The 21,091-nt window shown below is 47.8% G+C and overlaps 1 protein-coding gene across 1 annotated transcript in view; it reads left to right on the forward strand.

Annotated features, from left to right (window-relative positions):
- The window catches only part of IL1RAP (interleukin 1 receptor accessory protein), a gene marked incomplete at its 3' end in the record, with an annotated part of 47,802 nt that overhangs the window by 5,997 nt on the left and 20,714 nt on the right, over window positions 1–21,091 (forward strand). The window contains exon 2 of the mRNA XM_082320690.1: window positions 9,428–9,495. Within this exon, the coding sequence (XP_082176816.1) occupies window positions 9,429–9,495 (67 nt within the window). The 5' untranslated portion in view covers window position 9,428. The remainder of the gene's footprint in view (window positions 1–9,427; window positions 9,496–21,091) is intronic.

Genomic DNA, 21,091 nt, shown 5'->3' on the forward strand with positions numbered 1-21,091 from the left:
TCTGTTGATTCAAAGCTCTGGGATCTGTAGAAAATTCTTATTCTGACAGTAAGAGCTGTACAAATTCTCTCTAATACAAATAATTGGATTTGTTCTGTTGAGGAATAGCAGCCTCCTCCCTCTTCCTACAAGCACAGACACCTCCCAGCCCTTGTTTATAAGGAGGGATCCGGATAATGGGAGGAGGATGCATGTGTTGCTGCCCAGCATGATAACGCTGGCAGGCTGTGAAGGGCTTGTAGGGCACCAGCACAAATGTGCTGTCGGATCCCAAAGTGCATTGCTCTAGCAAACTGTGCTGGTTGCAGTTGAGCCGGACAGGGCTGATGTGTTGGGGTGACTGAAGGACGTGGCAAAACTCAGACTCCGCTGGCCTAATATCCCCATGGGCTCAGCTGTCTTTTCCCCCTCCTCCGTCCTCCTGCAAAAATAGCTTCAGCCTCAGTGCATTTACCTTTCTTCACCTTCCTTGTTCTCTCTCATGTTGCTGTGTGGACTTTAGGGACACTCTGTTTAATTCTGGCTCCTTGGGAGGTTGCGCGTACACAGACACCCCTGACCCGAGGCCATGAAGAGGTGGGAATGCTTTTCTCCAGGCTTATTGTGTCCTCCTCTTCTCCCTTTGTACAGGGGAGCTGCATCTTGGGATTTCAGCCCTGCTGAATAGCCCTGGGTTGTGCCTACCCAGGAAGGCAATGTTTTCCCCTTTCTAAGTTTTTCTTTTTTTTTCCCCTTACCTGCCAGGTGTAATGACTCTGTAGTTGTTGACAAGAAGGGTCAAAGAGCAAGAGGGGAAACTCAACCCAACTTTCCCTAGACACTCAGTGATTGCTTCCTCTCAGTGCAGAGGTGAGCCAGCCCAGGGCTAGGGTCAGTGCAGATTTGAGAATATGAAGGCATCCGCTTCCTGGCATTGAAAGTGCTCAGAAATGAAAATTTTGGAGCCTTTTTTTCAGATTTTTGGCTCTTTGCAGCAGGGTTTTAACACATAGCAGTATTTCCTCCTGTCGCTGCTCCTTGTAGCCTTTGGAAATGTCAGCAGCGCATATATTGCCTTTTGTTTGTAATTCAGCTGGAGAAATGAATTCATTGCCCTCATGAGATCAATCATATTCTCCCCAAATAATTAATATTGATGACAATCACAGCATACTGCTGCCTGCAGCTCCTTCTCAGCCTTCCCACTGTGTAGGTGCTGTGGGTCACAGAGCACAGCTTCTTGCAGGAGACTCCTGGATTTGAAAATTCAGGGTGCCGTTCTTTGAAGCTTGAATTTAGAGCTGCACTGATGGGGTCAGTGCAGGCAGAGCCCAAGCAAGTTCCCTGTGATGGTACAACCTAATATTACCAGAAGGAAATGTTAGAGACGTGGGGAGCAAATGTGATACACATGGCAGGGGAAGGATTGTCTCATTCTGTTTCTCTTTCCCTCCTTTGTTTCTGTCTGTACCTGGATTTTTCTAATTCCCTTTGCAGAATCCATCCGTAATGTGCTGACCAGGAAGGGGCAGGCATGCAGAAGAAAGTTGCTCTGATAGTCACCAGGAGGACCAAGTGGGTGGGTTGGGAATGTGGAGGCCCATGGGAGGGCTGGAAGGACCTCCAGGAATCTGCTTGTAAGTGGGGTGCTGTCCTGGGAGAGGCAGGTAGCTCCTGGGCTTTCAGTGGCTTTGCTGTTCCTTTTTCTATTGCTTTAAATTTTGCTGTGGATTAATATGTAAAGCACACTTACAGAGCAGCACTGTCTGAGCTGGGGGAGAGGGAATGAAGCATCTTTGTATCTTATTCTTGTTTGCTTTTTCTTATGAGGCTAAATGTGATTAAATTAACATGATTAATGTAAGTGCCAGGTGTGGAAAAACTGTGTGGCCCAAACTTGAAAAAGAAAAACTCGGCTGATTTGCCTTTACCCTTGAGTATGCTGCTCATCCCAGGGTACCCAGAGTCAGAGTCACTTGAGGAAATCCTCCTCTTATGTTGCAGGGAGAGTTGGAGATCAGGTCTTCATCGCTGGCAGCAGTATGGGTAAACCTGCTAGCGGTGCTGGAGATGCTGCAGTCTGCCTGGGGATTTTGTGGCAATGGCACAGTAAAAGAGAATGCTTGGAAAGGGGGGTGAAACACAGTGATGTTGTGCTCTGGAGCATGGTGGTGCTTGGAGGCTTTTTGCCTGCTGTGTCCCTCTCTGAGGGAAAAAGAAGGGGAAGATGTTGGCTGAATGTAGAGCAGCCATCCTGGGAATCTCATCTGCAAGCTGTAAGGGAAGGAGATGAAGTGAAAGAGCAGGTATGTAGCTGGCAGCAAGAGCTTGAACTTAAGAAACTCTTGGAGCATTTTTTGAGTCTGAGAGCCCATTGCAGCTAGTTCTCAGCAGGGCTGGGTGCAGCCCCTGTTGTGATGATGGGGATGTGCAGTGGGGCTGCAGAGCACTTGCTGTGCCAGGCTGGGCTTGCGACGAGACTCCTCTCCTGGGAAAGCTGCCCTGGAGTTCAAGAGTCCCAGGCTGGTCCTGTGAAAGGCAGTAAGCCCAGCTGATTGATAAACCTGCTTGAGTCTGCATTGTATTCTCTGGATTTAGAGAGTTGGGCTGAGCTAGCTTGGGGTTGCTGCTGTGCAATCTGTTGCACGATGTGGATGTGCTGCTATGTCCACAGGGACAGTGGAGTAACCTCTTAGGGAGGGCAGTGGAATTGCTTACATCTAAAAGCCATTAAAAAGGTCAGGAGGCAGAATGTATAAATTAAATGCTCGTTCTCAGGTGTCTCCAGGTGCTCCATGAGAGCTAATCAGGACTCCTCCAGCGAGGGAGGAATCTCACTCTGGATTCCTTAAGTCTCCTCAGGTCTTTGAGCCATGTTGGTTGCAGATTTCTTTTTTTTCTGTGCAAAGATTAGTTTGTCCGTGTATTTTCCGGTAGCGCAATATGTGGTTATTTCTCAGAGCTCTCCTTTCACTATAACATCGCCGTCCAAAATAGAAGCATTGTGTCTGACTTCATGGAAGGTCTCAGCTCTCTTTGAAGCTCTGTTGGAAGCTTTTCATTCCCTGGCTATTCAGACTTAAAAAATAGACTATCTTGGCTGGATACCTTTTGCTTGAACACAGAAGTGCTCTTGTAGATTGGTGTTTGAACTGCTTGGTGGCCAGCGTGTATGCATTTGTAATCCATGCTGTTTGATTTCATAGCTGTGGCTCAACCTGCCCCACTCCAGCCCACTCCACAAATCTCTTGGTGATAGTCCCAGCTGTTTATTTGTCTCTTGACCAGGTGTGCATATATTTCGGAGAGGTGACAGATTATTGAGCTAGTTTATTTTAAATGTATGAAATGCAGCGTGCTCTGCCTGCTAAACAGCTGCCAGAGTATAATCAGCGGCACCCTGGGCTCCAGCAGAGCAGTGTGCAAGATCTGTAGCGTTTCAGCTTTGCCGAGCCCTGAGAGGACCCCAGGAGAACTGAAAAGGAAAGGAGGGGATACTGACTTTCTTCAGAGATATTTTCAAGCAAAGAGCTGGCTGAGCCACTGACTGAGAAGGTTGTTTCCAGGTTTTCTTGGTTTGTTTTGGTTGTTTGTTTTTTTTTTCTTTCTTCTGGGTACTCAGTAGACCTGGGCGTAAAGCTGCGTGTGAACACCGTAGCTCCCCAGTGCCGGGAGCCTGTGCTTCCCGGTCCCGTGTGACAGGCCAGCTCTGGCCAAGGAAGACAGAAGATGATTTGTGCTAGTTACGGGGGAGACCTCTCACCAGAGCAGCTTTCCATCTGACTCCCACTAGTTTAATTGTTTTTTTTTTTTCCCTCTGCAAAAAGCAATTAATATTTGCTGTGATTCTAGCTAGTGACAAAGTTTCAGTCTGCTCAAATCTAAATGTTTTCCTTGGTTTTAATGATATAAATTGCTTTTATAATAGAAACATCCCAGAACAAAATCCTTTCAGCCCACTCTGTTGTCAGGCATGCAATAGCCTGGTGAGTGCAGCTACCTTGGGAAAAGTGAGACTTCAGCATCGATCTCGCAGGTCCCTGCCTTGAATGTGTCACCATTAGATGCGCTGATTGGGTCACCCTTACGGCTCCTGCAGTATCCCTGATTGCAGGCCAGGTTTCAGCCCTGGCTGATTCCTGCTGAAATGTGCCTGGCTGTTAGGGAGCTGCTGCCAAGACAAATTGGGCTCCCTGCCCTTAGGAGAGATGCAAATGTTTTTCTGAGGATAGCGTTGGGGGCCCTTTGGTCAGCGTGCCTGTGTTTGAAGTGATGAGTGTGGCGTAGCGTGCAGGAGAGCAGGAAAAGTGCACTGAGCTGCTTATGGTGTTCACCATCAAATTGCTGCTGTTTTCCTCCCCATTCTGTTCCTTGAAGCTGTCTGGGAAGGAAAATTTTAATGAACATGCTAATTCCTCCTGGGCAGAAAAGGCTGGACTTCCGAACCTGTTGCCTGTCTTTTCTACCCATGTCTCCAGAGATTTCAGTGTAACGTTACGTTGCTCAGGAGGCCTGTCCGCAGGACCAGCCAGCTCGCTGCAGGAGTGGCCCTGCTTTGGGCAGGGGCACGAATGGAAACGCCAGTGCCGTAGCAAAGGGCGGTGCCGTGCAGTGCCCAAATGGCCTCCGGAGGAGAGGCAGGGTCAGAGAGACGCTGCGCAAATCCTGGCTAAGTGGCACCAAGATGGTTTATGCTACAGTAATTCCACCCTTTGTCTGACTTACTCCTGCACATACTGAAAAGCAAGTGTTTCCTGAAGGGCTGAAGGGCCTTTTCCCACTTTCCATTAGTGTTTTTGCTATTACTTTTCTGCAGCTGCTTTTGCCGGCTGCCCTTTGTCTGCCTTTTGGATTCTTTGAATTTACTTGGACTGTACATCTATTTTCCCCATAAGAAAACGCAGCAAACTCGTCAAGCAACCTTCTCCAATGCTGCTGCATGATGATGCAGGGACCCAGGGCTCATGGGCATGCAGTGATGTGGGAGCAGAGGAGCTGTGCCCCTTTCCTGAGCACCGTCCCTACTCTGCAGCCCATCAGCCTTCAGCCCCAAGTCCACATGGCATAGAAGCAAAGCATTTCCTAAGGTAGCCCACCCTGGTTTTTGCTAGCCTTCCTGTGTCTGCATCCCTTTTCCTGGGGCCAGTCCTGTGTTGTCGAATGCTTTTGACTCAGAGGGGCTTGGGACAGAATTACAGAAAGAAAATAATACCTGCTCTGGTCGGTGTTATTTTTTTCCTCTTTCTGAAACTGCTTTATTTTAAATGCCCTTTCAGCCAGAGCACTCAGTGGCAAGGTTTTGAAGGGTGCTTTTGTTCTGCATGCCATAGCGTGACTTCTCAGTGAAAAGCAAAAAACCTGTCAGCTCTCCCTAGGTGCCTGTGGTTAGGAGGGACAAAGGCGTTTTCTTGGAAAACACAGCATTGTTCTGCAGAATTGGTACAGTGTCTTTGAGAATAGGTGTACAGTAGTTACTGTGAGTGCAGCTCTCTTCGTTAATTATTTGACATCTGTCTTGGGTTTTATAATCATTTGGAAAGCTTTGCAGGGTCCATGCTGCTAAAGGCAGGAGAGAATGATTCCTTGCCTAGATGTGTTTGGGAAGGTTGTTTTATTAAAAGGTCTTTTATATGAAAATATTCATGTTTTATTAAAAGATGTTTTATATGAAAACATTAATTTTTTTTCTGATATAAAGGCCACTTCTGGCCAGTATCATATGAAAAACCAAACCTTTCCACCACCTCTGCTTTTAAGAACAGGAGACACTTCCATGACTGTGTTTCCCCCCACTCCTCTTTCCTTTGCTCCCCAGTAGACAGAAGGTAAAAGTTTGAAGAAGAGAATGCTCAGGAATGAAAAGGAAACAATTTCTGATTTGAAACAAAAGGAACATTTCAAGTTTGTTCCTTAAAAAAAATTCCAGCAACAGCAGTGATGGATTGTTTTCCCCAACTGCTCTATGAATTATTATTATTAAAATGTTAATTTATGGAGGCATTAAAAACACCTCAGAGTATATTGGTCTCACAAGAAGTTCCTGGAGCAATGAGGATGTATCAGAGCTCTCCAGCCTTCTGCTGGCTGCTCTGATTGCCTGCTTTCTCGCTGTGGTGTGATTTCTGAGCTGGTACGCTCTTGTGCTTGCTGATTTTATTCGTGCCTCCCTTTAGTGTCTGCTTTTATTTTATTTGCTTGTGTACTAGAGGTGAGGTCTGTGGCCTTTTTGGGTGGATGCAGTTGGGTGAACTCCTCCGCTGCAGCCTCGGGTTTGCATACTCTGACCGCTGGCTCCTTTGGTTGCAGCCAGAGATGCTGGTGTTTCAGTGCAGCCATGCCAAATTGTGCAAGAAGTTAATCAGACACCACTAGAATTGCATCATATACAGGCAAAATGGCAACATGCTTTCTGATGTCACGAAACAAAGCAGCGGGTTGCTGGAAAAGGCTGAGAAAGCTCTTCTGTTCCTGGCAAGACTGTGGTGGGTTGTAGTCCTGTGGTGTCATGTTCTTAGGGCATTACAAAACCCATCCCCTCCCTCTCTGCAACTGAATGGGGGCAATGCTCATTTCCTGGTGTCGCTGGCAGAATCACGTTATCCTCCCTGAAATGGGGGGAGACGATGACATTGTGTGACTACAGGACTGTTGTGGCAAGACCTTTCTCTTTGGGGCGCATCACAGATTTCAGGCCATTTAAAGCAAGGCATCGGAGTGCCAGCAGCACTAGTACGTAAGAATTGGTCCTTGCGCTGTGTTAGTAGCACAGACGACCAGATCCTGTGGCATTAATTGAATTTTTTGGAATAATCATATGCTACAGGAATGAAGCTGGACTGCAGAAACCGTCCTGCCCTACAGTCCCCTTCTTCTTCATTGTGTGTGCAAGCTCTCCATTTCTTTAGCAAAGGGGGAGAATCTTCTTCCTTCATCTCAGCTGGCAAATGCTGGCGTGGTCACCGCATCCAGGAGGTTGTGATGACTCTCCTTGACCAACCCTTGACTGTGCATGTGCCTTCCATGGCTTCTTGTATTTTATATAGTGTGAGAGCAGCCAGGGCTGTGGTCAACTGAGTCCCACTCCTGTAATGGGGAAATTGCTGTAATCTGACAGGCTCTGTGTCCGTCTGTCTCCACTGATAAGATCTCTGGAGAGCCTGGAATGAACCAGAAGTAAATCACGCTGTGCAGGGCTTCTTGCTCTACCCAGCTTTAAAATCAGAATTTTCCTACTAGCAGGCAGAGCGTGGAAATCTTAGATACCTTGCTCGTGGGAACGGAGACCTGGTGGTTCTTTGAGACAGTTCAAAGGAGCGTGTTCCTATGAGCATAGTTAATGCATGTAAATATTAGCTCGCTGCAGAGTTCATGTATCACTGAGTGAAACGTAGTAGTTTATTTTGGCCTCGGGCCACATAAATGGCCTTGCTCTAAACAAGAGAAACTCATCCAAAGTCAGTAGTTGTCCCTGCTTGCTTCAGGGCTGAATTCAGTCTGATTTGTGCAAAATGCAGGAAAGAATCACTGGAAAATAAGGGTGAGTTAGGACACGCTGTGCATTTATCTAATGACAAATGGAGAGGGAACCATGAGGGATATTTATTATGGAAATGATCCCCGCACCGTTTACACTCCCTCTCTTCCAGCGTCTGAATTCCCAAAAGTTCCTAAATCCTCACCAAAAGTGCAGCATGTTGGTTCTGTCTGTCTAATCTGATGGCGTAAAGATGTTTTCTTTCTTCAGCATTTCCAGAGAGTAGGGGTACTTAATTTTGTTTCCTCCCTATGGAGTCGTCTTAAGTGACATTGAGAGCTGGTTGTAGATGGCAGTAGAGGAGGATTTGATTAGCAGCTGGCATTTCAGTTTGGATGAAGGAGGTAGGGGATGACCAGGCCTCTCAGCTGGACCCCAGGGAAGAAAACTTACCTTCTTCCCAGCTTCTTGCCCATTTCTGAAGGCCTTATGGCTTCTGAGGCAAGCTGCAGCCCTTTGAATGGACCATGGAGGGAAGAGCAGGCTTGCTCTGGATTTCCTTTGTCTCTTAGAGATGAGCCCAGCAGAGGGAAAGCATCGTACAAAGGCTTTTCAGATGCCAGCATTGAAAAGGAAGGGTTCAATATCCGCTGCTGGATTTTGAGTAGTGCAGTTCACACGTCCTGTTCTTGTTAATCTCTGCAATCTGTGCAATCTTAGGTGCTCTCTGCTTATGCTCGAAGCCCTTCTGTGTAATGCATATATTATACACAGGTTTATGAAGGACATGTTTAAGCAAGCTTGGTGGCTTCTCTCCCCGCCCTTTTGCACACCCTGATGGAGCAGATTTCCCTGTCATCTCATGAGCGCGCTCCTGACAGTATCACCATGCTCATTACCGCATCTGCCTGCCGAACTGAGATGCTTTGATGAAGTTCAGCTTTTTAACCGTCTCTTCTTCCTTTGTGATCTGACAGCACCCAGGAATATCAAATGCAGCCTTCACCCCATTAATGAGAGCATCTAGTAAATGTCAGCTTTCGTGATTACCAGCTTATAAGTTGCATCCTGGAAAACCTAGAAACCCAGGGAAATCTAATTCTAGAGTGTGAGAGGCTCTGAGAGCTGAATGCCAGATACCTGAGCAGGCAGCAAGTGAAACTCTGGCAGTGTACATTTATCTCAAATTACAGGAAATTGTGCTCTGTTGCGGGAACAAAGAAGTCTGGGATTGTTTTCTGCCTATCAGTGCTGCTTTGAAAGCAGGAACTTTTGTTCAGATCATTTCTGAAAAGTATACAAACCTGGCACTTATTTACTCCAGCAAGGTGGCCGTTCCAAGGAGGGTTTGGCTGGAAAGAGCTGGTGGAGCCATGTCCTGCCTTGACCTGCCTGCAGGAACGGGGTGAAGCAGTCAGGACTCTGGCAGCTGGCCTCTTCGCAGGTCGCCAGCAGAGCTTGCAAATCGGACTGCACCGGCATGGTTGTCACACCGAACTGTCAGAGGCGTGTTCAGTGCAAATGTGCTTCAGCCACTGCTTGCCATCACAAGCGCTTTCTCTGCTCATTCTTAGAAATGAGTGTGTGCGCTGGCAGAATGAGGTCTCGGCAAAGGACCTTAGTGTCTTGGGAGTCAAAGCTTGGGATTCCTAGCCTGCAAGCATCTACCTCACTCCTTGTGCTCATGGACATAGGCTATTCCAGTGACTTAAGTCAATGAGCTTGGCTGTCCTCTTCTGAGCCATCACATCCCAGGCTTGGAGAGCTCATGCAGCTGCCTGCAGGCAGGACAATGCTGCCATACAGATGCTTTTCTTAAGGAATCTTAATGAAATAAAAAAAAGAACATACCAGAATTAAAGGATCATTGGGTGGGCAGAGGAATAAACACAGACATTCAGAGTTGAAAAATTGTCTGTAGTGATGAAATAGTGTAAAATAACCAGAACCTCTGTGTGTGCTTTGTCTCAGCAGGATGAAGATGGTCGGTGCCCTGCTGGTTACGCTCTGGCTGTGCATGGTCACCCTCGGCAGCGGCTCGGGTAAGGACATGGCATGCGATAGGTCTGCCCGCTTATCGCAGGAAGAGCTGATCAGAGGCTGGAGAAAGAAAACTGGCTGCAGGGATTTTTAAGCATTTACAGTATTCCTGGATGAAATGGTCATGTGTAAAATACTTCAGCAAAATGCATGAACATGATGTTAGTTCTGTGTGGGTGTTGTTTAATGCTCATGTATAGAGGCTATGAGCATGGTGTAAATGAGTGCATTAGCAAACAGCAATAGGCACCACCTCGACCTAAAAGTGCTTTGCAAATTCAAGCTGTCCACTTGGTCAGTATTGTTATTCCCCTTCTGCGAGGGGTGAAACCAGGGCTCAGCACGTGGCACTGACTTGTCACTGAGTTGCAAGCAGGACCTGGGCTTGAACCTGAACTCTGCTATTCCTGGTTGGATCCGGAGGGGGTTGAGATTCCGGCTCTCGGATTCTGACTCATGCCTCAGCAACGCAAGGGGAGAGGGGAACTTCTCGAGTAAGAGGAGCTCTCATCCCCGTCTCACTGAGTCACTTTCCTGACAGGAAATTTGTTGTCATGCTCGCAGCTTCTCTGGCACACATTCAGCCCCGCTCTTGTGAAGAGGCAGATTGTGTGTGTCTCGGCTCCGGACTTCCTATTTGGGGGTGGAGGGAGACAGCATGATTTGCAGGAGGCGAGTGGAAAGGGGGAGGGAGGAAAGAACAGGCGCTGGCTTTATAGGCGGAAATGTTCAGAAATAAGGGCTGTGCAGGGGGATTGAGCAAGTCCCCCCATGAGCCCTTGCCCTTCTCCAGCACTGGCAAACAAGTGGTTATAACACCCTGAGCAGATGAACAGCTCTTGTAGCATGGTCCAAGAGACAACGATAAATTATCGGGGCCAGATTCACAACATGCACCTCAGCAAGGTTCATCTCAGTGCAGAGCTCATTGCAGAGGCTGAAGGCTGGGAGGCTTTTCTCCTTGGGTTGCCCAAGGGCTGCAGGCATTCACAGTAGGGTGTAGTCTTCAGTAGGGGATGTCCCATCCTGGCTAACGGGCGCCTGGTGGAAGCGGTGAGCAATTGGGAAACAGCAAAGGGAAAGAGAGACCGAGCAGCATGGATTGCTGCTGCTTGCTGGGAAAATCCCTGCTTTGTGTGTGCTTCTGGACGTGCTGTTCTGCTCTCCACCAACGCAATATCCTCCTCCTGCTGAGGCAGCATTACAACACCCCACGTGCAGTCATCTTGGGCTTTTTCAGAAATGGAGGTAGGTGCAATTGAAGCAGGATTGCCCAGGAAATGTTAGAGCAACTCTAAAAGCTGAGACTGTCAGCTGGGAGCTGAGAAATTAACACCCTGGCATTTGGGTCACACAGGCTTGTGCCAATTGATCTGGCAGAACCCTCCATGCATTTCTGCAAGGTATTTAGTGCTTTTTAAAAATTCCTCTTTTAGCAGAGGTTTTCTGTACAGGATGGTTAGAGCCCTTGCAGAGTGTTGCAAGAACATAAGTGTCAAAGGGCGATGTATGGGACACATGATCAGTTAAAATACATTTCTTCTGCAAATCCACTGTAGCATATGCGTTTAATTTTCTGCAGGTCTGTGGGTGACAGACCCACTCTTCAGTTCAGACCTCCCTTTTTGTTCCATGGACATCATAAACCACTCTGGGCTGTCAAAATGTTTTTTGTTATTCATGACGGGCTTTTATGGCTGTTTGTACTTGGATGGAGGGGCAGCCGTCTGTGCAACCCTCTGTTACACTGCGGGGTTTCCTGGGACTGGCACCAAAAGGCAACTGGAGCTCGTTTCACCCTTGCAAAGTCATAAACACAGACCAGTGTGAGAGAGCGGACATGCTCTGATAATGTTACAGCATTTGGGTTTGCTTTTTCTTCTCGGAGCGGGGAGCGTAGGTGAGGGGAGAAGAGCAGAGGTTACCCGGAGTGAACGCGGAAGGGCTGTGCACAGTCTGCAGCTGCCCCCGTGGTCTCCTAACACCAAGCGAGGCCATGGAGATGGGTAGTTCTCACTGGGGAACCTGGCTTCTGGCATATTTAAGGTGTATAGCTTGGTAGGGATTTGTCATTTCAGCTGGATCTTTCTCTGTGCTTTGCTATAATGGTCGTGTATATGCTGTATTGTCAGGACCAGCTCTCTCTCTAGCCCAGGCTGGCTGGGGAAGGCTGGAGGCAGGGGCAGGAGTAGGAGTCCTGTGGGCGTTTGCTGCCACTTTTCCTGTCTGCCTCTGTGGCCCTTCCTGGGGGAGCAGCGTGTTCAGCGGCACTGACCAGACTGCCCCAAGCCAGGGGTAGCAGCTCTGCTGAGTCCTGAGCCCTCTCTGAGCTTACAGAGGGGATAAAGACCCAACATTTACTAAATTTAAGCTATAGAACACCAGCACTGCTCCGGCTATAATGCAGATGGCCTTTCCATCCAGTTCAGCCAGTATGGCTGACAGTCTCCCTGGCAGTGTGTCAGAAGGCTTCAGTGTTGTACTGCACCCTACTTCTTACTGGAGAGACAAACCTGCAAACTTTTTTTTCTCCAGAAATTTTGCCAACAGCACTGTGGTTCTAAACATCCATTCTTTGGGCTCTGCTGTTTCTGCTTCGTATGGAAGCTGGTGCTGAAACAAAATCATTTGCTGAAAGGGAGCTGGAAGCTGGAAGAGGAAAGAAATGTGATCTGAGTAGTCTCAGACTCCAAGCCTTTTACTCTACACTGAATTTGTGCCCGAGTCTGCTACTCACTCATGCTGTATGCGTGGGCAAATCTCTTCTGGTCTTGAGAATATACATGATCTGCAGTGCCTGGGTTTGAATTCCGTTCTCATGACCTTTGGGACATTGTTTGCAATGGTACTCAGGGTCTCCTGCTTTCCTTTCTGTCCTTAAAATGGAAATAAGGCTTAGATCTCTGCACTTGTGTTGTAGGATACTTAATGAACCCAGATGTTCAGAGAAGGAACCCAGATAGCCAGAGAAGGACAGCAAAACCCAATGAACCCAGTTTTGGTCTTATGATGACTTCTTTGGCACTACTGAAGTCATATAAATATATACTGGCTTAAGAGATGAAAAACCACGGACAAAGAACATAACAGCTAGTATGAATACGGAATAATGTTATCTTCTTGTTTCCTGGCCTATGTTAGATACTGACTTATTTAGAAGGTGCAGCTGTAGTTGTGCTCCTTGTTCCATTTTTCTCTCTCTGCTAACCAGGCTGCTCTCTCATTCTCCACGAGCTCCCAGCTTTCACAGAGTGAGGGCTGGGGAGAGGATCACAGTTAGGAGTATTGTCTTGGGGAATTAGAAAAGCAGAAGAATATTGCTGCCAGGAGAGGAGGCGCAGCCTCATGCTGATTACCTAAAGGACCAACCTAGTGTGAACAGGTAACTGCTGTGCATAAATAGTCCTTTGGTGTGAGGAAGCATCGTGTTTGCATAGGAAACTCCTCTGACAGCTCCCCTGGGGGCTATCAGATGGGCTGCGTGGTAGGATGAGCCCAGGACTGGGGCCAGCTTCTGCCCAGAGTGACACCCCAGCATGAGGGTGTCAGGCAGTGGCTGTAAGGCAGCCAGGAGCCTCTGTCCTGGGAGTTTTATTCTGGACTTTGCTATTATTTCCTAGGTTCTGAGCATGTCTTTTACACTTCCCCATACCAGTGGCTCTCAGGCACCGATTTTGTCCCCTCTGAAGTTGGCTCCAAAGTGCCAGACATCACCAGTGCTTCTGGATTCAGGTGGTGGCTGAAGCAGTGGAGGTCTGACTGCAGCGAGCCAGAAACTGAGGTCTGGCTCTGGAGGTCGGAGCTGCTGCCTGCACCATCTCTCCCAAGTGCCAATCTGCACTGTGTGTCTCACGCTTAGCAGAGAGGCAGAGTAGTTACTTATGGCCAGGGGAAATCTGCAGATTAATAAATTACCGTCTGTAAAACACTTTGAAGATGGAAAGCCCTGCGTAGCTCCTCAGGATTATTACTATATAGCTCTTATTCTACTGATGGGGTTCCAGTGGCCTTATTTTCCTTATGATTTGTGACAGCCCCAGAAGCTGAGAAGCTTATTTTAGTGTGTAAAGTCAAAAGAAAAATAGATTAAACTGCATTATTGTTTTCTAAAGAGACTAAATCCCTCCCCCATCATCTTCTCCTGGGATTTCCTGACTTCCTCCTACTCTTCCAATCTCAGCTTCTTGCTGTCCTAATTTAGGACCTGATTTTATAACCATCCATACCCGTCTGTGACTTACTGCAGTTGTAGAAGTTTATGGCGCTTGGGGGCATGAAGTTATCCAACACCGAGGGTGTTGAAAGGTGCATAGTCCTGAAGTGGATGGAGATAAAACCTGCAGAGCAGAGCTGGCCTGGGTACAGATGTGTAACCGCAGCCGCCAGCCTCCCTCCTCGCCAGCCAGAGTCGTGCCCGCTGAGGAGATAAGAACTTCCTTCTGCTTCTTGTCAGCTGAGGAAATAGGTTGTGAGAGGTGAGTTTTGTGCAGGCGTCAACGTGATGTGACCTGTCTGCGCAGAAGTGCGGAAACGTATGGAAGAAAGAAGCCCATTTTGGGTGTGTTGCTGATGTGGTATTAGACGGTTGCTTTTGCTCCTCTGTGTGCATCAAATAGGGTGTCAGGGGACATCAGGGACCTTTCTTCTACCTTCCTTGTCCATCACTTTCCCTCACTGCAGCCGCACAGTTGTGCGCTCAGTCTCATACATTTTATTGCACACAAGTGACTTCTGCCAGGCTCATAGACCCTTACGGTGCATTTTACTGCCTGCTGCGTTTTTTCAGTTCCTGTCCTCATCTGAGAACAACTGCTGCAGTGTTGGTTTTTTTTTTTTATACAGCCGTTCCTGTGGATGTTTGTGGTGGGCAGTGCAGAATTGTTAACTATATTTTAAAGCAGGCAACAGAGACCCTGGCTAAGTACAATAACTAGCCTGCGTGAGTTTAACTAAGCAAGCCTGTGGTTGAGCCTGGACCTTGTCAAGTCCTAGTCTGACGTCCCAGGCACACAGAAGAGCCCCTGCCAGTGTGAGCACAGCTGTATGGTGGTGCTAATCAGGTAAACCTCCTTTTCATGCTACCTCTCCTACAGAGGATTTTGCAACGGGCCGTTCCGTTTCCTCTCACTCTCCCCCCTCCTCCCGTGCTGCTCTGCTTTGCTTCACGCAGCAGTTTCCTCAATGAAGTGGGATGGAAAGTAGCTATTTGCTCCTTTTCTCCTTCAGGCTTTGAAGCAGTTCATACCCCTACCTTTATCGTTTTGATCTCAATTTTTAAAAAAAGCCTCCAGGAAAACATGTCAAGCTTGCTAGAGAAAACTGAATACTTTTTTGTTTGTTTGTTTTTTTGGCCCTGTTGCTGGAGGTAACCAGAATACTCTGTGCCATATACAGTAAACACAGCTTTACACACAGATAGAGAATGCAGGCATGGAGCTCAATGTGGGGGAGTTTTAAAAGACACAACCAACCACTACCCCTCCCCATGTTACAGGCTGTGCTTGATTAGATAAGGAAACTTGGAGTCAGGAGCTATGGGCTCCGTTACAGAATCATCATTTTCTGGATGTCGTGCCTTGGCTGCTTCCTCTGAAGTTCTGGCTGTGCTGAAGTCAACAGAAGTTTACACAGTCAGCTTGTTTTTCGTGAAGTTGGCAGAGAGGCTGACTGTCACGCCTATTTAAACTAGACTTTCAGGATTTAAAGTTAAACAGCCACAATGTATAGGTGCTTTTAGAAAAGATGAGCTGTTCTGCAACAGAAAGTCCTTTTCCTTCTTCCTTTCTCAGCTGTCCTATCTATTTAAATGATAAAAGTGGTTGGGGGGGAGAGAGAGAGACTCCATCCTTCTGTGCAGCATCCAGTGGAGCTGCTTCCATGGGGGCATCAGAGCTCAGTGGCACCACAGGATGAATATGGTGAGACTCGGGAGAAGCGTAAAGCCACGTCGCTGGTGCCATTGCAGCTGAACTGCGCAGATGGGGCCGGGCTGCGTGCTGTGCGTCGGAGCTGGTCACAGAGAGGTTTGTGCCAGGAACACTTCTATTTACTTGCTCTGTTGGAGACACTGTGGGAAGAAGGCAGTGAGCTTATGACAGGCCCTTTTGGATGTATTTTCACTGGAAGTCAGATTATAAATTCGTGCAGAGTTTGTGCAGCTTCCAGGCTGAGCCTCCAAGACAGCATTGAGCTGCAATGAGTTTTTGGGCATTCTCCGACCACTATCGCTGCTGTAGAGATAGTGGGAGCAAATGGTGAGACCTACCTGATCTTGGCTAGGGCTAACCCAAGTTCTCTGTCATTCCCACTGATTTCAGTGTGTTTGGGTCTGTGCCTCTTCTTCCTGTTCAGGGAAGGTGTTCTCATTTGTTTTGTTGCACGCTACCCTCCCTCCTCCCGATGGGATACAGACCGCATGGGAAAGGCTGCCCTGCCATGCTGCCTTATTGCTCAGCTGGTGAGCAAAGCACATGGCCAGGGAGCACGCTGCTGAGGGGTGGTCTTGTGCAGGATGCACGTGTGAAAGGAAAAACGCAGACGCAGTGGAAGAGTGGGTGCTCCTGGCACCGGCGTAAATGGAAAGCGCACCCACGCGTGGCTGCTGGCCACAGCTGGTACCTCCTGTGCTCGCGGTGCTGCTCCTCCATTCAGCCTGACTTCCTCTGCTTCCTTCTCACGGACTGCTGTGAGCTTGAAAGAGGGTGGGGGGAAAAAAATTTTTTTTTAAGGTACTAATGACTAATTCTCACTTAATCACTTTGTGTGACCAGCTTTTTCTGCCTTATTGATGCTGATTCTTGCATCAAGCTAACCGCTGGCCTGGCCATGCTCCTTGGGTGAAGGCTGACTCACATCAGTTTTGCTTTAAGATAATGCAGCAGGGGCGGCTGAAGAAAATAGGAAGCTGTTGAGATAGCACAGCCCAATCTGATGCTCATGCTGAAATGGCGTAGGGAAGAGGGGTCTGCTATGCCATTCAACCAGCAGCATTGATGGCTTCGTGTCCTGCTGTGCAGTCCCAATTGCGTGCAAGGCAGGGCCCCTCCCAAAATTAGAGACGATTAAGAAGGGCGCATCAGTTTGCCAAGTGGCAGGGTAATTTGTGCTAGCATGATAGATGGCCTCTCATAAAAATGGCTCTTTATTATTTCTTCACAGAAATTTTAACTAGGGGAAGCTTTTGTTTGTAGCCCAGGGGTCTAGGGAGGGAAGGGGTGGAGGCGGTGTGGACCTGATAGAGTTTTGGTGGTTGAAAATTTTTTTTAAATTAAGGTACTTAAAATGACTGCATAGAAATGCCAAACCATGGAGAAAATGGGATGGCATTTCTTGATGTGGCCTTACTCTGGTTTTCTTTTTTGATCTGTGGGTTAAGCAGTTTGTCTCTTCTTGAAAAATCCAGATAATAGCACCAATTTCATCTCTGTTTTGACTGTGTGGGTGCTTCTAATGGGTGCTGCAGATGTATCTCAGAAGCATTTCAGGTGTGTGTATTCAGAGCTCTGTTCCCAAGGGGGTAAATCAGTGCAATAAGCGAAAGGTTGGGAAAGGTTTCTAGAAATGTCTGTTTTCACCTTTATGCAGCTGAGCAACATCATCATTTTTTTTCTCCTCTCCTTTCATTTTCTACTTTGCATCTGGAGAAGCCACTTTCTTCAGCTTTGTTTGGCTTCTAAGGAGGAGTCTGTTTTGGGATGCCTGGTGTTTAAGGGCGTTGTAGCACCAGATTCAGCAACAGGACGATCTGACTATTTCTGTACAGAAGAGGTTTCTGTCCCTTGTACCAGTAGTAGATACCCCTACGAACATGGATTGCAACATACAGTCCAAGCAAGGAAGACATTTGGAGTTAACTTTGCCAGTTCACCTAGTTCCCAGCGTGCATCAGGGAGGAGCAGTAGCGCAGCAGCCTGCTCTTATCTTTATCTCAAGGCACATGAAATCAAGGTGGGCATCCTTAGCCTGACCTTTCTGTCTGCACTTTGTCTTCCAATGCTGTCTTTCCTTCTACCATGTAGCCTCCCTCCAGCCTGTATAATCCTCATCCCTTTTCCCAAGCAGGGCTGTGGAAACAGGACCGTTTCTTGCCTTTTTCCTGCGTCGTCTGTCACGGGTAGGTATTATGGGTCACAGACCGCCCTGCTGTGTGATTACAGAGCACCCAGCAGTAAGAAGGGTCAGCTGAGGCATCTGCAGTACACCTCATCAGTAATGAGAAAAAGATGGCTTCTTCCAAAAGTGTTTTACAGAGGTGTTTCTAGGAAGATGCATTTGTGGGATGGTGGATTTTTAGAGAGTTTTATTGTGTCCCTCAGTTATGTGTGTAGTGCTTCATTTGCTGCAGCATGGAAGGGACCATGGAGTGGCATCTAGCTCCCCCATCTCTTCACTGGTTTCTGTTCATTAGTGAACCTCTGAAGTCGGCGCGTGAATGCTGATCCCACTTGATTTAATCAGGAGCTGCTCTTAACTCCAATGGCTGTTTTGTGCAGGAAACATTTCAAGAGAGAAGAAACTCACTTCCTAGGCTTAGCCAGTGAAAACAAGCATGAGTTGCTGCAAATGGGCACAGCACCGTAGAAGTTAGTGCTGTTTCTCACAATTAGAACTGGGTCCTTGCATCTTCTTTCTGCAATGCCCCCTCAAATATTGTTACTGAAGTCAGGATATATCAATGTGTGTGTATCTATATATTTTTTTTTTCCATAGAGGGAGCTGCTTTATGCCAGTGAGATTCAGTGTGAAGTCATGCATTTTTTTCAGGCTATCTCCAGTTTAGACTGACATTCAAGTAGCTGCATGCTGATGTTAGCAGCAAATCGGCTCTGAATATCCAATAAAAGTTAAAATAGTGGAAGGGGCACGGAATGTTGCAGGGAGCTGTTGGATGCAAATAAAATTATAGTGATAATAATGCGAGCATCTCCTCTGCCTTACACGCGTGGGGGGAGTGGAGCCGGTTGTCTGGGCTTGACCCATCTGCTGGGGTCTGCTGCAAAAGTGCCACCACGGCAAAGGGTGTTGTTGGCACAGGGAGAAAGCCACATCATAGCCGAGTGGGAAGAGGCTCATAGAGGTGTGTGCGAGGGATGCCCTGCAGTCCCCTCACATGCCATGTCAGGCACAGCCCAGCTACCTCAGGCATAAAACACCCCAAAAAATTGAAATAGCAGTACTACTGTCAGCATGGCACAGGGAGGAAGGAAGTTGTGCGAAGCACCGCAACTTCTGCCCTCGTGTTTTATGCATGAAAGTGGTCTCACTGCAGCCTGTGGTGTTTCTGCCATCTCTGCTGTGAGCGATGGGTTGTGGCTTTACTCCCTGAGCCCTCGGAGCCATGCTGGGCTGGCTTTGCCCTGGCAGCCAGGAGGAGTCCTTGCCGGCAGGGTAGCAAGCACAGTCTGCTGGTGTAGCTGCTTGTTACCAGCACGGTTATGTGCTCTGTTTGGGCTTCAGCTCAGCATGCAGCACCCCAAGGCAGGACACACGTGGGGAGTCTTAGTACTAGCTGTTTGGTGGGACAGTGTTCCTGAAGTCAGGCAAATTAGCCAGCTGTGAGATAAAATCTCCAGGTACAGCTCTTATAGTAAAGAATAGTAACAGTCGCTTCTTCCCCAGCCAAGAAGACAAGGCCCATACATTGCTTTTGAGTAATCTAGGAAGCAAAAAAAAAAAAATAGTTGTATTTATTTTCAATAACTCATTCAGGTAGAACGGGTAAGTAGTTTTACAGTGCTGATTTATGAGCTCTTGCAAAATGCAAGAGCTGTTCATGATTGCAAATTTCATTGATCTTGACTCCAAGAATTTCAGTACTGTAATATTTTATATAGTTTTCTTCCTCTCCAGTCCTGCCATTTGAAGTAATAAGGACAATTTGCCTTTATGCAGCCCAAGAGGAGACAGCAAAGTCAGGTGCTGGGAAGAGAACCTGGATGTCCTGATTTACAGACCCAGGTCTGCTCCCTTTCAGAGGGAAAGCCTTTCTTCATAAAAATAAATGCCCTGCCTTCATGAACAGTAATCACTACTTTATCATGCAATTAGCAGGCAGTCTCTGGCAGGCTCATTTGTCTCATTTACCACTCTATGGAAACTTCACCATGCCTAATCCAGTAGCTTGACCCCACCGGAATAAAGCAGCGTACTGGTTCCAGTTGGCCTTGACCATAGTGGTGACTATCCACCTTCCCATGGTATAAGACTTCCAATAGTGATTTGGTCTTTCAAAATGAGCCTTGGTGCTGGCTGTGGTAGCAGCCGTACTGGATGATGCTGTGCAGTTTTGGAAGACATATCTATATGTTTCTTAGATGGCGAGTGATAGCGCTCTCCAGCCATTTGGGTTTGGGGTTCCTACTAGCAAATACTTGTACTCTGGGTAGCTTCACTGTCTCTTCCTAGGCCAATTCACTCTCTTCCTTCAGAAGTAGCACTGTGTCATGTGAGTGTTTGGCATACCACGGGAGGAGCAGTGCAGTTTGCATTTACATTTATGTGTAAACCGCCAGGAAACATTTCTATTCTTACTGGCCCAGATTCCTCCTCACTGTGACTAACCATTGCTGAGCCACAGGAGTTAGCATTGCTGCCTTTAAGCGTTCTGGGCCCGTCTTCTCAAAGGTTTATCTCTTTGCTTTTTTTAATTAAGTATGAATTTGGGGCCAAGCTACATCCCACTGTCTCTTTAAGGAAGATAAAATGCCAGAAATCCTGCTTTGGGCCTGTGAAGTCAGTTCAGAAGAATTGGGCTCAAAGAGCATATTGTATTCTGTTTTTCCTCTCCGTCCGAGTTCTAATATCTGCAAAGCGGAGAGGCTTTGCAGTGTTGCCTTTGGTGTGCCTGTGATACGCTGAGACACCGCTCCCGGGGACTGCTGCAGGCAGCACACCCCTCTCCTGTTTGACTCATTTTGGGCTCTCAGACGTCAGGCTGCCCTAGCTAATGCCTCCCGGCAGCTACAAGAGATGCGCTGGGAAGCGTGCCGTGCCACGCTCTGCCTCGTCAGCGCAGGGAGATGGGAGGTGCAGTGACAGCAGCTTCTCCGTGTGTCTCGGCTGGCGCCAGCAGTGTAGGTTGCTCTCAGGTTTGCCGACAGCCTGGTACCATGCTTTTCTTGCATCGAGTCCCTTCGTGACTGGGCATCCTGATGGGTAGGAGGAATGGAGTGGAAAGGAGCACTTGGAAGATAAATAGGTTTTGACTGTGCTGTTTGTCCTGAAATTATTCACTAATGACAAGAATAAATAAATAAATAAATAAAAAGGCACTGCACAGCTTTTTCTCATGCTGCCCAGTTTCTATGTCAGCCTGAGTCTGCTGTGAACCATGCTGAACCTGTTGAACTGTGCTTGGGGATTGCACCTGGGGGCTGCCTGGGGATCCCCAAGAGAACCTGCTGCAACCTCGTCCATACTGCCTCTTCTGCCCCCAGCCTCCCTTCCCAAACTTCGCTATAAACAGTCGCTACATGTCACTTATTAGTGCTTGTACTCTGTGTTATCAGGGCGTGCACAGGCGTCGCATGAATCCATCACAAGAAAGACAGACTTCGCTCCCCAGACCCACAGTCCAGCTTCTTCTGTCAGGGGCAATGG

This window comes from Platalea leucorodia (assembly GCF_965183815.1).
Source record: "Platalea leucorodia genome assembly, chromosome: 8".
NCBI lineage: Eukaryota > Metazoa > Chordata > Aves > Pelecaniformes > Threskiornithidae > Platalea > Platalea leucorodia.